This window comes from Suricata suricatta, chromosome 2 (genome assembly GCF_006229205.1).
Source record: "Suricata suricatta isolate VVHF042 chromosome 2, meerkat_22Aug2017_6uvM2_HiC, whole genome shotgun sequence".
NCBI classification, from domain to species: domain Eukaryota; kingdom Metazoa; phylum Chordata; class Mammalia; order Carnivora; family Herpestidae; genus Suricata; species Suricata suricatta.
In genome coordinates this window covers 177596495-177608565 of record NC_043701.1, presented here as the reverse complement: position 1 = coordinate 177608565, position 12071 = coordinate 177596495, and the positions used below count along the sequence as shown (strand labels likewise).

The 12071-nt window shown below is 49.1% G+C and overlaps 1 protein-coding gene across 1 annotated transcript in view; it reads right to left on the bottom strand.

Moving 5' to 3' along the window:
• BTBD16 (BTB domain containing 16) overlaps window positions 1-12071 on the bottom strand; it is a 42355-nt gene that overhangs the window by 2007 nt on the left and 28277 nt on the right. The window contains exons 11-14 of the mRNA XM_029920529.1: window positions 5026-5117; window positions 4063-4145; window positions 1937-2014; window positions 677-775 (exon numbers count right to left, since the gene is read on the bottom strand). Coding sequence (XP_029776389.1) covers window positions 677-775; window positions 1937-2014; window positions 4063-4145; window positions 5026-5117 — 352 coding nt within the window. The remainder of the gene's footprint in view (window positions 1-676; window positions 776-1936; window positions 2015-4062; window positions 4146-5025; window positions 5118-12071) is intronic.

Genomic DNA, 12071 nt, shown 5'->3' with positions numbered 1-12071 from the left:
ATCATTGTTGTCAGGGTCATTGTCATCATCATCAGATAGTGCCTTACGCATCAGGCCCTATTCCACACGTTTTGCAGGAAGTAACACAGTAATACTGCCCCAAACCAAGTCAGGTGGGTCCTATTACTTTTTCCATCTTAAAACTCAGGAATCTGGACATGGGGAGGTTCACAGGCTTGCCAAGGTCATACAGCTTACCAGGCAGCTTGACTTTGACTCTCTGCTCTGAAAGACAGCACTCTTCCAAAAGTCTAGGGCAGAGGCACTGGGGCACAGCTCTCTGCCCTCCTGAATACACCGGTGTCCTGTCCACCGCCCTGCTTTGCCTCTCTAAACATGACCGTTCCCTCTTTTCCATTGAAGAATGACCATCTGTAAAGCATCACCCATCACGTAGAAACAGATGAACTGAGCCCCAAATGTAGAGTCAGAGTCTAGAATTTAGCCCCAACTTTGCCAAAAGATGCCATCTGGACGCAAAGACACTCAAACCTCCCAAGGTTGTAAAGATCAAATGGCATCACATCTATGAGCCCGATTAGCAGTAGGCTTATAACACATTCCATATTCATCATTAGTTAATGATTGATCAATTCTCATTAATTGCGTATGAATGGACTCTGAATCTTAAAGGCTGTTTCAGAGACACGCCTGTCCTGTGCGCTGTCCTTCTTACCTGCATGTAGAAGCTGTAAGAGGTAGTGTCATGTTTGATTCCCTTGATCTCAAAGAAGAATCCATATATGGCAATCATTTCTGAATGAGTCGTATACTCCTGAATTGGGAAGGATAAACAAACAACAAAGTGACAGCGGAAAAAAATCTTCCGTATTCAAAGGCAAGAAGACATAGAAAAAAACAATTCTAGCTGAACCAAAAGTGACTAATTTGAAACACAAAAGTGACTAATTAAAACGTAACAGCAATTTTAGCTTAGGAAGGGCCAGACAAACTGTAGTGACTTCACAAGCCCTATGGGTTTGGACTCAGTGATGAAATTAACTGCTCACACATCCTCTAGTGGGGACAAGGACGTGTGGGGCATGTTCTCAGATGATCTGTGGCCTGCACCTATGAAACAAAGCATTTGCTCCAATTTGGATGGGCCTAAAAGATACTCCATATTCATGATATTGCAAAGTGTCCTGGCCCCCGTGGTTAGGCGAGCCTCTTCAAGCAAGGAGGCAGACCCAGCCCATCTAGGCCTGACCAGAGGGGAATCGCTGATGAAAGATTCAGATCCCTGAGCCTCTGAATCACAAATTCTTTTGAGATCACTACTGGAGTGGCTCTAAACAAGTCCGAGTCTAGGAGTTTCTTGGAGAACGTGCCCGTCACAGGGAACCCAAGACAGAATGCAGCCACTAGCCCTGCATATGCCCCTAGTGTCTGAGTGCCCAGATGCCTTGCAGGCAAGATCCTTGGCCCACTTTGATTTGGGGGGACCCATGTAAATATCCGCCCAGGATAGCTTCCTCTTGGTAACTGCAAACGCAGGCTTGGAGTGGACTCTCTCCCTGCACCATTGGCAAGTCTTGATGTTTGTGGGGAAGAGAATGACCAATCCATCCCAGTTTGCTCAGGCCTTTGCTGGTTTTAGAACTGAAAGTCTTGTATCCTAGGGAAACTCCTCCATCCCTGAAAAACGAGGATGGTTGGCTGGTCCCCCTCAAGGAGAAATTTTGGATGTGCACATCAGATAAATGAATGGCCTGTCCCCGGCCTCTGTCTTGTGAATTTTGTTTCCTAGGATGTGGTGGGAACATGCAGAAGAGACATGACTATTTTCTTTTCTGCCCTGGCCTTCCCAACAGAGGTAAGAAGCAACTCTTTCAAGTGTGGGAGAAGATGGTCCTTCCCCTTGATTGGGCCCGGGGAGGGTGTGTGTGTGTGTGTGTGTGTGTGTGTGTGTGTGTGTGTGTGTGTGTGTCTGTACCTGGCTAAACAGTAGCCCGAATCTCACAGCCTGGGTGGTAAGATCTTTCACGTGGGCCATGTCACCCCCACTCTCCAGCTGAAAGAGAAATGCACACAGCTCACTGGCGATCTGACCCTGGACGCGAGCATCTGTCCCCATCTCCACAGCGGTTCATCGATCCCACAACCCCCACCATGCTTGATGCAGAGTTCTGTCTCTGGATCCCACACTTGGCCATTAATCCAGTCTGCAGTATTTGTTGAAACCTACTATGTGCCAGATACTGTGCTTGATGCTTTTAGAGAACGAGAGATGAGAACCAGAACATTCCTGAGAATTTTCCCTGGGGAAATAAAATGTGCACATCGATAGCCTGATCGTGATGCAGAGAATGACCATGCCCATAAAGCCATGATCCCATGTGGCGGGCTCCATGACATGGCGGGCTCCCACAAGGGGCAAAAGGAAGGAGGGTCAAAAGAACAAGAAGAGGGTGTGTGTGTGTGTGTGTGTGTGTGTTGGGGGGACTTCCTGAGATGTCCAACCCCAACGACTGTCTCCTGTCTCTACTCTGCTCTATTAGAACATAGCTCTGAGTTACGACCCAGAGAGGCCCCGTTTCATGGAGTCACTATCTGCCGTGCAGGGGCATGGGGTACTGTGGTTGCACTTTACAATAGGTATTTGTTGGGCTGAATTGAATTTTAACTAGTGACTCATAAGTCTCGGGAACTCAAACACTACCCTGCTTCATTGCTAAAAATGCGCGCTTGGAGACATGAGAAGTACAACAGTTCGAGGAGACAATTCATAAAGGGTAAAGCGTCACATGGAAAAATATTCATATTTACTAGTAATAAAGGGAATGCGTATTGAGAAATGAGATTTCATTGTTTGCCTCTCAATAGACAAAAGGGATCCGAGATAAAAATGCCCTACATGGGCTGAGCATGTACAAAGTGAAGCAACGCTCATTCGTTATTGGGGGAAGAGCAGTTTGCTCCCAAACTGTGAATATGTATCAAAAACAAAAATGAACATTCCTTTTTGGGCCCATATTTTCTCTTCTTGAGAATCTCCTTAAGAAACTAAGTAAGTAAGTATAGTAAAATAAACCATCACGTGCAAATATGTTCATCCTACAGCCACTCCTAATAGTTAATAATTAGCAGCCCGGCAAATTTTCTGCACCAAAGGAGGGAAAGTAGCATTGCTTATGGCAAATGTTCTTGGTGAAAGAGTTCACAGCCAATAAAACACAATGAGATTGGGGTGCCTGGGTGGCTCAGTCGGTTAAGCGTCCGGCTTTGGCTCAGGTCACGATCTCATAGTTCGTGGGCTTGAGCCCTGTGTCAGGCTCTGTGCTAACAGCTCAGAGCCTGAAGCCTGTTTCAGATTCTGCGTCTCCCTCTCTCTCTGATCTTCCCTTGCTCATGCTGTCTCTCTCTCTCTACAAAATAAAATAAAAACATTACATATTTTTAATAAACCTCCCCCCCCAAAATCCACAATGAGATCTTAGTAGTGGTTGTCTTTGGGTAATGGGTCTGAGGGGTATGTCTTCTTTCTTTCAGTTTCTCTGCATTAAAAAAATGTTCAGGGGTGCCTGGGTGGCTCAGTCGGTTAAGCCTCCGACTTCAGCTCAGGTCCGATCTCACGTTCGTGGGTTCGAGCCCTGCGTCTGGCTCTGTGCTGACAGCTCAGAGCTTGGATCCTGCTTCTACTTCTGTGTCTCCTTCTCTCTCTGCCCCTCCCCCTCTCATGCTCTGTCTCTCTCTGTATCAAAAATAAATAAAACATTAAAAAAAAAGTTTTGAAAAAAAATAAAAAAATGTTCAATAATAAGCACGTATTCAGTGTGTGTCCCTCAGGGGGGCTGGGTCAGGAGGGCTGGGCATCCAGTGGTCCCGACCCCGCCTCTCTCTCCAGGTCAACAGTGTGCATGCCGGAAGCACCTGGCTCCAACCGAGCCCCCTTCCTCCGCCCCTCCAGGCTTGGATCTCCCCGCTCCCCTGGAGGAGGACTCAGAAACGTCCTGACCTCAAAGACTCTGAGGTTTCAAATGCAAAACACATCTCCAGAGAAAGCCAAGCCGAAAAGCAATAAATTTCAATAATCGTTTCCTTGCTGAGCTGGCAACTCACTGCGTGGTAATGGTTGGCTGTAACCCGGATCAGCCAGGACTCCGGGAAGAAGTTAATGTGCCTTAACTTCTTCAGATTTTTGCCTGGGAAGAAACACAAAGAGAACATTTTTATAGATTTATTCATAACAGACCCACAGAAGTCTGATTTGCAGAGAGAAAAAGGAGGAAGTCAAGGGTGGAGGATGGGAGGGCCTGGCCAGGGTCCCCGAGGAATTATAGGTTCTCGGAGCCCAGATGCAAAGGCACAGAGCACTTTCCCCACTCAAGTGCTCATGGGCCCCCTAGCGGAAGTCCTGCTCGTGATGGGAGGGCTGAATTCGGATCATCCCTGTCTTTAGAAGGTCTAGAAGCAACTTGGACAAAACTACCCTGGGTCCATCAACCATCCCTGGGTTTTAAAACTATGCGTTTCATCTGGATAATTGAAAATGGCTTTGAAAAATTTCCCAAAGTTGCTTTCATTTGCAAAGGTCTCCCTTTGCCAGGGGGCTACCTGGGCAGCCCCAAAACACAGTCCGCAGGGGGCTTCCTCCTCTTTCCAAGTCACAGATGCCTTCCCCCAGGCCCAGTCCAGGAGAGAAAGGCAGGTCTGGAGCACAGACCGAGTCTTCTCCTCAACCAGGGAGCAGGTGATCTGGAGGGGACACTGCTCTCAGACGCAGGGCACATGGCTAGGTGGCAATAACACAGCCCTTGGCAGCTCCTTCACAATCCGTAAGTCCCTTCATCCAATATCATATTTCATGGAAGCTCTGACTACCCCATTCTACAGACAGGGACACTGAGACCAGGTAGTTACATGACTGTCTCAAACACAACTTGGAAGTGACAATGCCATATCTCAGCTGATCCCTTTGGAAATGCCTGCTGGGTCTTTCCTGGGAGCTGCTGAGGCCAGGGGTGGGGGCGCGGACAGGTCCCCAAGAGCCTTCCCAGACGCACTCACTCTCGCAAGGCTTACTTTTGACGATGCCGTGTAGGCGCAGGGAAAGGAAGAGTGGCACCAAGCTCTGCCCCGTAACCTGATCCAGAAAGGAAGCGTTCCTGGAGACTCTGAGCAGAGGTACAAAGAGGAACAAGATCCTGTCATAAAACGCCTTTCTGGAACTGGCAAGGGCTCCTGCAAGTCATGTCAAAGAGACTGGCGGTTTCACCAGTCAGGGGTAGATGGTGCTACGTTTTCTCTGGATGGGTGTGGACGCGGAGGGCAGCTGGGACAACCTGGGTGAAGGCTGACCCCACAGGTTATAATGAGACACTGGTCCTAGCCCCGTTGCCGTCCACGGCTGAGCGACGCACATAGCAGGTGCACAGCACATACTTAGGAAGCAAGTGACTGGCCGTAATGTGTGTTACTTTATGGAGGATTTCGAGATACATTTTCTCGCTTGAGTCTCACAGACTTCATGTGGGCCAGACAGGGCAGGTGTCATTGGCCCCATTTTACAGATGGAAAATACCAAAGCTCAGTTAGGACTTGAACCCAGGACGTTGTATTCCTCTTCTACACAAGCTGCCCTTTCAACAGTGGCCAATTTAGGCCTTTCAAAGGTGCCTCCCGGGAGGGTTAAAAAGGAAACCGGGGGATGAGTTTCAGCAGCTGTTCTTCCGAGTTTACCGTTCGTACTAAACTCCGGTTAATTTCCACCCACGGCTGGAGGTCAGGGCTGGGTTGAGATCAGATGCCCTTTGCGGACACGTGGACACTCAGACACACATCGACCACTCTTGTGTTGCAACAACTTGTTTCGTAAAAGGGTCACTTTTAACCAATGGGGACAATGGGGGTGATTTTTCCTAGTCCCTTTGGAAACGCAAAGTCATTCCCTCAAGGCAGATGCATATGAGACCGGCCAAGGGCGCTTGCAGATTATTTTTCCATGAATCAAGAGTGATGTCCAAATCACACCCTGTCTCAGCCAGACTGAACGCACCATTGGCCCCGTGTCCTGCCTCTGCTGGAGGTGTCCGCTGGCCTGCTAAGGACCATTTGCTCTCAGAAGTCCTAGGAATTCCTGGGACTCCCATGTCTGTGGTCCCAGGAGAGAGTTTAGGGATGCTGAGGCGCATGGGGTGGGAGAGGGGCACGAAGACAAATGACTTGGTTCAATTCAGTGATTATTTATTAGACTCCACTGGGTGCCAGGCTCTGGTGTTAGACAGATCGGGCATAAATAAAGGAAGGCTGATACTTTCAGGGACAGTGCAGCTCTACTGATCCCAGAACCAGCCCTCCGTTTGCTGGCACATGTGCAGCTGGGCTGGCGTGGGCCAGGCCCGTGCCCCCAGAATGTGATCTCTTAGCTGGACAAATAACTCACTTGCCTCCTTCCATGCTTCTCTCTCACCATGTAACAGAGGAACAAGCTAGGTCACATCATACTGGGCACAGGTGTCAAGGAGGGAAGGAGGGGCCGAGCTGGCCCAGTCCCTCCAGCCAAGCTGAGTGCTCTCAGGGATGAGCCTGCATCCCCAGCAAGCCCCCCTACAGACTGTGATGCCCCAAGAAGGAGCAGTTGCTGGAGCTGGTTAGAGACGGTTTCAGCCCAGAAAGCGGAACAGCTAGAGGACAGCACATCCCCTGCGACTTGGGAGCCCCCAGGCACCAACTCTGCATCTTTATGGGATGGTTGCTGGGAGAGAAAGGAAGCCAAGGCCCAGAGTCTCCCTGGGAAAGGCGCTCAGAGCCAACAGCCCCTCAGCCAGGAGCTCTCCCGACAGACCTCTTCTTCCAGAGAATTTGGAAAAGAGCTTCGATGAGACAGGTGGTTGGACATTAAGATCCCTTTGGGTCACAGGAAAGTGGCACTGACAGTGGCTGACCTATGAGGCCACGAGTCTGCTCATCCATTGTCTAATCATGCTTCTGTGAGCTTGGGCTAGAGTCAGACAGACTAGGTTCTGGTCCTGGGCCGGCTGGCCATTCGTCATGTGACAGAGCCTCCCTGAGCTCCAAGCTTCTTCTCTGTCAAGTGGGGATGACAGCCACATGTGTCTCCGTGGGTGGCTAGAAAGAGTAAAGGTGACGGTGCTGGGCACAGCTGCTGGTGCTCAGGGAGGACATCATGACCACCACTGTCCTCTCGTCCCCAGGAAAGTCACCTGGACTCAAGCTGTCCAAGGGCCTGGAATTGTTTTTGGTGGCGTTCATGATCACTACCAACTTCTAAATTGCCCAAACCATGGACCATCTCAGAGGAAGAAAATGGTGGCTTCAGCTGTTGATTTTCTAAAATCTGAAAGCATCAGAGGGATGTGGTCCAACACCTTGAAACAATGCCTACAGCTCTGTCCTCGGAGACTGGCGAGGTGGATTGCTGCAGGCGCTGGGCGCTCCCTAGGCCTCCTGAGAACGGCCCAGTGCCTTTTCATATAACCTGGCTCCTCTCAACTGCCTGAAGGCAGAGGCATCCACTACTCTCTGGCTCTGGTAATGATGGGCACATTCACCAGACTTCACATAACGTGAGAAGAGGCCGATGCGGAGCTGGGAGGCCTCCTTGCACGGCTCCGTTGGCGGGATCAAACGCCGGCCCAGCTTCCCTGGCGCTCAATGCCATCTGTGCAAAGATCCCTTTGGGTTCAGCACTGACTTTTCTGGAACAAACGTCAGGCCATGGTGTCTGCCTCCTACAGTTCTTCAGGAAACCCTTGGGGCATGACCCCTTTGGGGAGGACAGTCCATGGGGCCTTGAGACTGAAGGACACACCCAGGTTGGCTCTGGGTCTTGCTTTCAAGGGCCTGGGGACAAATCCCCCACAGACTTCCTGAAAGGCAATGCCCCGGACAAGTGTCCCTTTGACCGGCACCGGTTGTAATTTTAGAGCTGCTCTTAGCCACAACCTTCTCACTTCCCCCATCCTGTCATCTGTCGGAGTCATTTACCCTTCCTGTGAGTATCTGACTCAGGGCCCCATGACCCTAGCACCTCACATTTTAGCCTTAACATATCTACTTTGGAATTCTGACCTATGATATTCCATGGATGAGCCTTGAGGACTTTATGCCCAGTGAAATCAGCCCAACGAGAAGGAACAGATTCTATGTGATTCCACTCACATGAGGTTCCTAGAGTAGCTGAATTCACAGAAGCAGGAGTACCATGGTTGCCAAGGTCAAGGGCACAGGGGAATGGAAATCCATGAATTGTTTAATGGATACAGAGCTTCAGTTTGGAAAGATAAAAAAACACATTCTCAGTCACCCAGGCATCCCTAAATGGTCAATTTTATTTTAATATTTTACTATGATAAAAAAAAGAACTAGGATTAAAACATTACTTAATTTCTATGAAAATATTTGAAATAATTGTTTAAATTTTAAAGTGAAGCTTGAAAAAGAAACCTGCACTTTTTAAAAATTTTTTATGTTTTTGTTTTTTATTTTATTTTTGAGAGACAGAGAGAGACAGCTCGAGCAGGTCAGAGAGAGAGGGAGACACAGAATCCAAAGCAGGCTCCAGGCTCTGAGCTGTCAGCTCAGAGCCCAACGTGGGGCTCAAACCCACGAACTGTGAGATCATAACCTGAGCCTAAGCTGGATGCTTAATCAACTGAGCCCCCCAGGTGCCCCAGAAACTTGCACTCTTTAGGGCAATATCTCATGATGAGGAGAGAACACAAGTTTTTTCAAATTGTAACTCAGTGTAGACCTGGTGCCTTCAGAAAACCAGAAACCAGGAACTGGTCCTCTGGCCTCCTAACCCTAGGGGTGTGGTAAGTGAAACATTTCTGATGCTGCTCCCACCGCCAGATGTCACCGCCCTTCTGCACCTCCCTCCAAGGTCCTTTTCTTCAAGTCCAAACAAACCTGACCCGGTCCTGAGACATGGGTCTCGCCAATGTCCCTGCAGGAAGGTTAGGTTCTCGCCCAAAGTCTTCCAGTCAGTTCATGGCAGGAGCGGGACCCAGACTCAGGGCCGCCGTCTGCTAACACGCACCTGATTTACCAAACGTATTGTCTGTCTCTGCTTCCGAGGTTGTAGACGTCGTGCAGATGGGGCTTGGCATCTGTTTTGTTTGCTCATGTCCTCTGGGTGCCTCTCAGGGGGCCTGGCGCTCAGCCGGCTTGCAACTTGTCGAGTGAATGAATTGGATGAGGAGTGGATCCCGCCAGCTCAGCAGCCTCAACCCTGCCATCCCCTCCCTCCACACACCCAGTGTCTCTCCGAGGAATGCCAGCCATCCTGCCCCAACGCATGCACGCACACGCATGTGCGCACTGACCAGGCTGTTCCAGGCTCATTGTCCTGTGCCATGGGACCCCCACTGCTGTTGCCATGCTTATTTGTCAGGCCAAGTCCTACTAGACATTCATTGCGGCCCAGTTCGATGTCATCTTGGCAACCAAGTCGGTCCTGACCTTTGCCCAACAGCAGAACTGGTCTATAAACCCTGTGTGATGGCAGCCTTACCTATCCTCTGTAAGGACCTCAGACTCTCCACATTTCTTGGGCTCCTTCCATGTCTCTACTCTCATTGAAGATGACACTTTGGGTCTACCCAGTTTGGGTGGGAAGCCAAGAAGCCACATGAGGGAAGTGAAAGGCTAGTAACGAATAGAGGTAAGATTTAGAGACCTCGAAAAGAAAGGAGATCCAGCTTCCAGAAAGCCAGATTCTAGGAGAACCGGGGCAACGTGATCAGAGCAAGAGAGGAAATTTTAAAAAGGCAAGAAACACAAAAGTCCAGTGACGCATACCCCCGCTGCCCCAAATATATCTAGCTCCCTTTATAGGGCTTGGCGAATCTGATACCAAACAATTGAATGGCTCTTATGTCCGTGACTCATGGGATATTTCAAAATGAAGGTTCTGGTTGAGAGACGAGAGTTCTCACACCGGGGTGCCCAGTTTCATGATGACTCTCTCACCACATGTGCAAATGCCGCTCATTAGTCACAGGAGATATATGCCTTCTAGCCACCCCAGCACATAGTATCGTGAAGTGGTCTTCTGGAGACATCGGCAGGTTCAGGGCTCACGGGTGCAGGCTGTGGGGTGGTGGCCCTCCTCCAAGGCTGCCCTCACGGGGCCTGGGGGGAGCATGGTGCTGGGTTTGTCAGGTCAGTGCCCAACCACACAGGCAACGCATACTCTGGTTCCGTCTGCAAAGAGAAGCTCAGAGGAGGAATGTGTCCAGTGTGCAAGTGAGATCTGGGAAGACTTCCCGAAAGAGTCCTTGGATAGTGCTGTCAAGAGTGGATCAGACTTGGATCGGCCCTGAAAAGATGGGAGAGTCAGCACCAGCGGTTGGGGAAATCTAGGAGTTGGGATCGTGTGGAAACTGGCTTCACTATTTTCAGTGACCTCGTTCAGGAGGGGTTGTAAGCCCATTGCTGGGACCCACCCTTGTGTCTAAGAAGGACCCATTTAGTGATTAAAAATCAGTTAGGGGCCAGAATCACAATCTGTTCATGACTTCCTCTCAACCTGGAGAATCTTAAAATAAAAGGATATGGGGGTGTGCGGGTAGCTCAGTTGGTGAAGTGTCCATCTCTTGGTTTCAGTTCAGGTCATGATCTCCCAGTTTCGTGGGTTTGAGCCCGGTGCTGAGCTCTGCACTGGTAGCATGGAGCCCGTTTGCGATTCTCTCTCTCTCTCTCTCTCTCTCTCTCTCTCTATCTCTATCTCTCTCTCTCTTTCTCTCTCTCTCTCTTCTCCCTTCCCCCACTCATGGTGTCTCTGCCTCTCTCAAGATAAATGAACTTAAAAAAATAAATAAATAAAAGGATGTGTCAAAAGATCTGGAAGCTCTAGGTCAGCCCTTTCTCCACCACCGCATTGCAGAAGGACCCTGAACAAGCCCCTTCCCTTCCCCGGCCATCCATCCCTGGACAAATTTTATAGACATGCTGTTGAGTGAAAGGGAAAGCAGGCATTAAGAAGAGTATACTGGAAGATTCTGTTTACACAAGGTTCAAAAGCAGCCAAGACATCTTGAAAGTCAGGGAAGCCAGGATGTTGTTTGGCTTTTTCTGGAAGAGATGGAAGCTGAGATAAGACACTGAAGGTGACTGTCCCAGTCTGTCCCTCCATCTGGACGCTGCTTACACAGATGTGTGCACTTTGCAGAAATCCACTTAAGGTTTGTGAACTTTTCTGTATTTTACACTTTGATTTTGATATGTACTTTTGGGGACACCTGGGTGGCTCAGTCAGTTAAGTGTCTGACTCTTGACCTCAGCTCAGGGCATGATCTCACAGTTTGTGGGACTGAGCGCCCCCTCGGGCTCTGTGCTAACAGCTGGAACCTGCTGCCTCCCTCTCTCTCTCTGCTCCCCCCACCTTCTCTCTCAAAATAAATTCATAAACTTAAAACATGCTCTTTTAAGAGAGTGAAAAATTTGTCTGCCTCTGGCTTTACTCCAGTTGGTGAGTTTTTACAGTTTTCCTGGACTTCTCAGGACGCTAGCTGAAAAGAAATGACTACCTCTCCTCTGAGGATGGACAAACGGCTTTGCTTACATTTTTTTGTTTTTCCTACAAGGAAATGTTAAATTTAGTTCTGGCCAGTCTGTTTGTTTTTCTAAATTAACCATTGCCAGGAAACAGAGTGCCAGGGCGTGGGCGTGTGTGTGTGTGTGTGTGTGTGTGTGTGTGTGTGTGTGCGCGCGCACGCACGTATGTGCGTGTGTACATGAGTGCTCTCCTCCTATACCGTTATACGCAGCCACAAAAATAAATTGCAAAGCGTTTGTACATGTCTGGCCAAGTAGAGAAACTTCCCCTTCAGCTTTCTGTCAGTGTCTCTGGCATAGAGCGTGTGTTCAATAACTAGCCGTAGAGTGAATAAAAACTTGAAAAAAAATCAAGGAATGAAAGAAACTGGGAGAATCAAAAAGGCTTGGACATATGTCTTTATTTGCTGTCACCTCCAGTACTAGAAGGGTCAACGATTCAAATACCTCCTCTCCTAGCTTGCCTTCCAGACCTCGCTAAGACAGAAAAGGGGCATCTAATCTATTTAAAAACATTTTTTTAAAGTTTATTTCTTTATTTTGAGAGA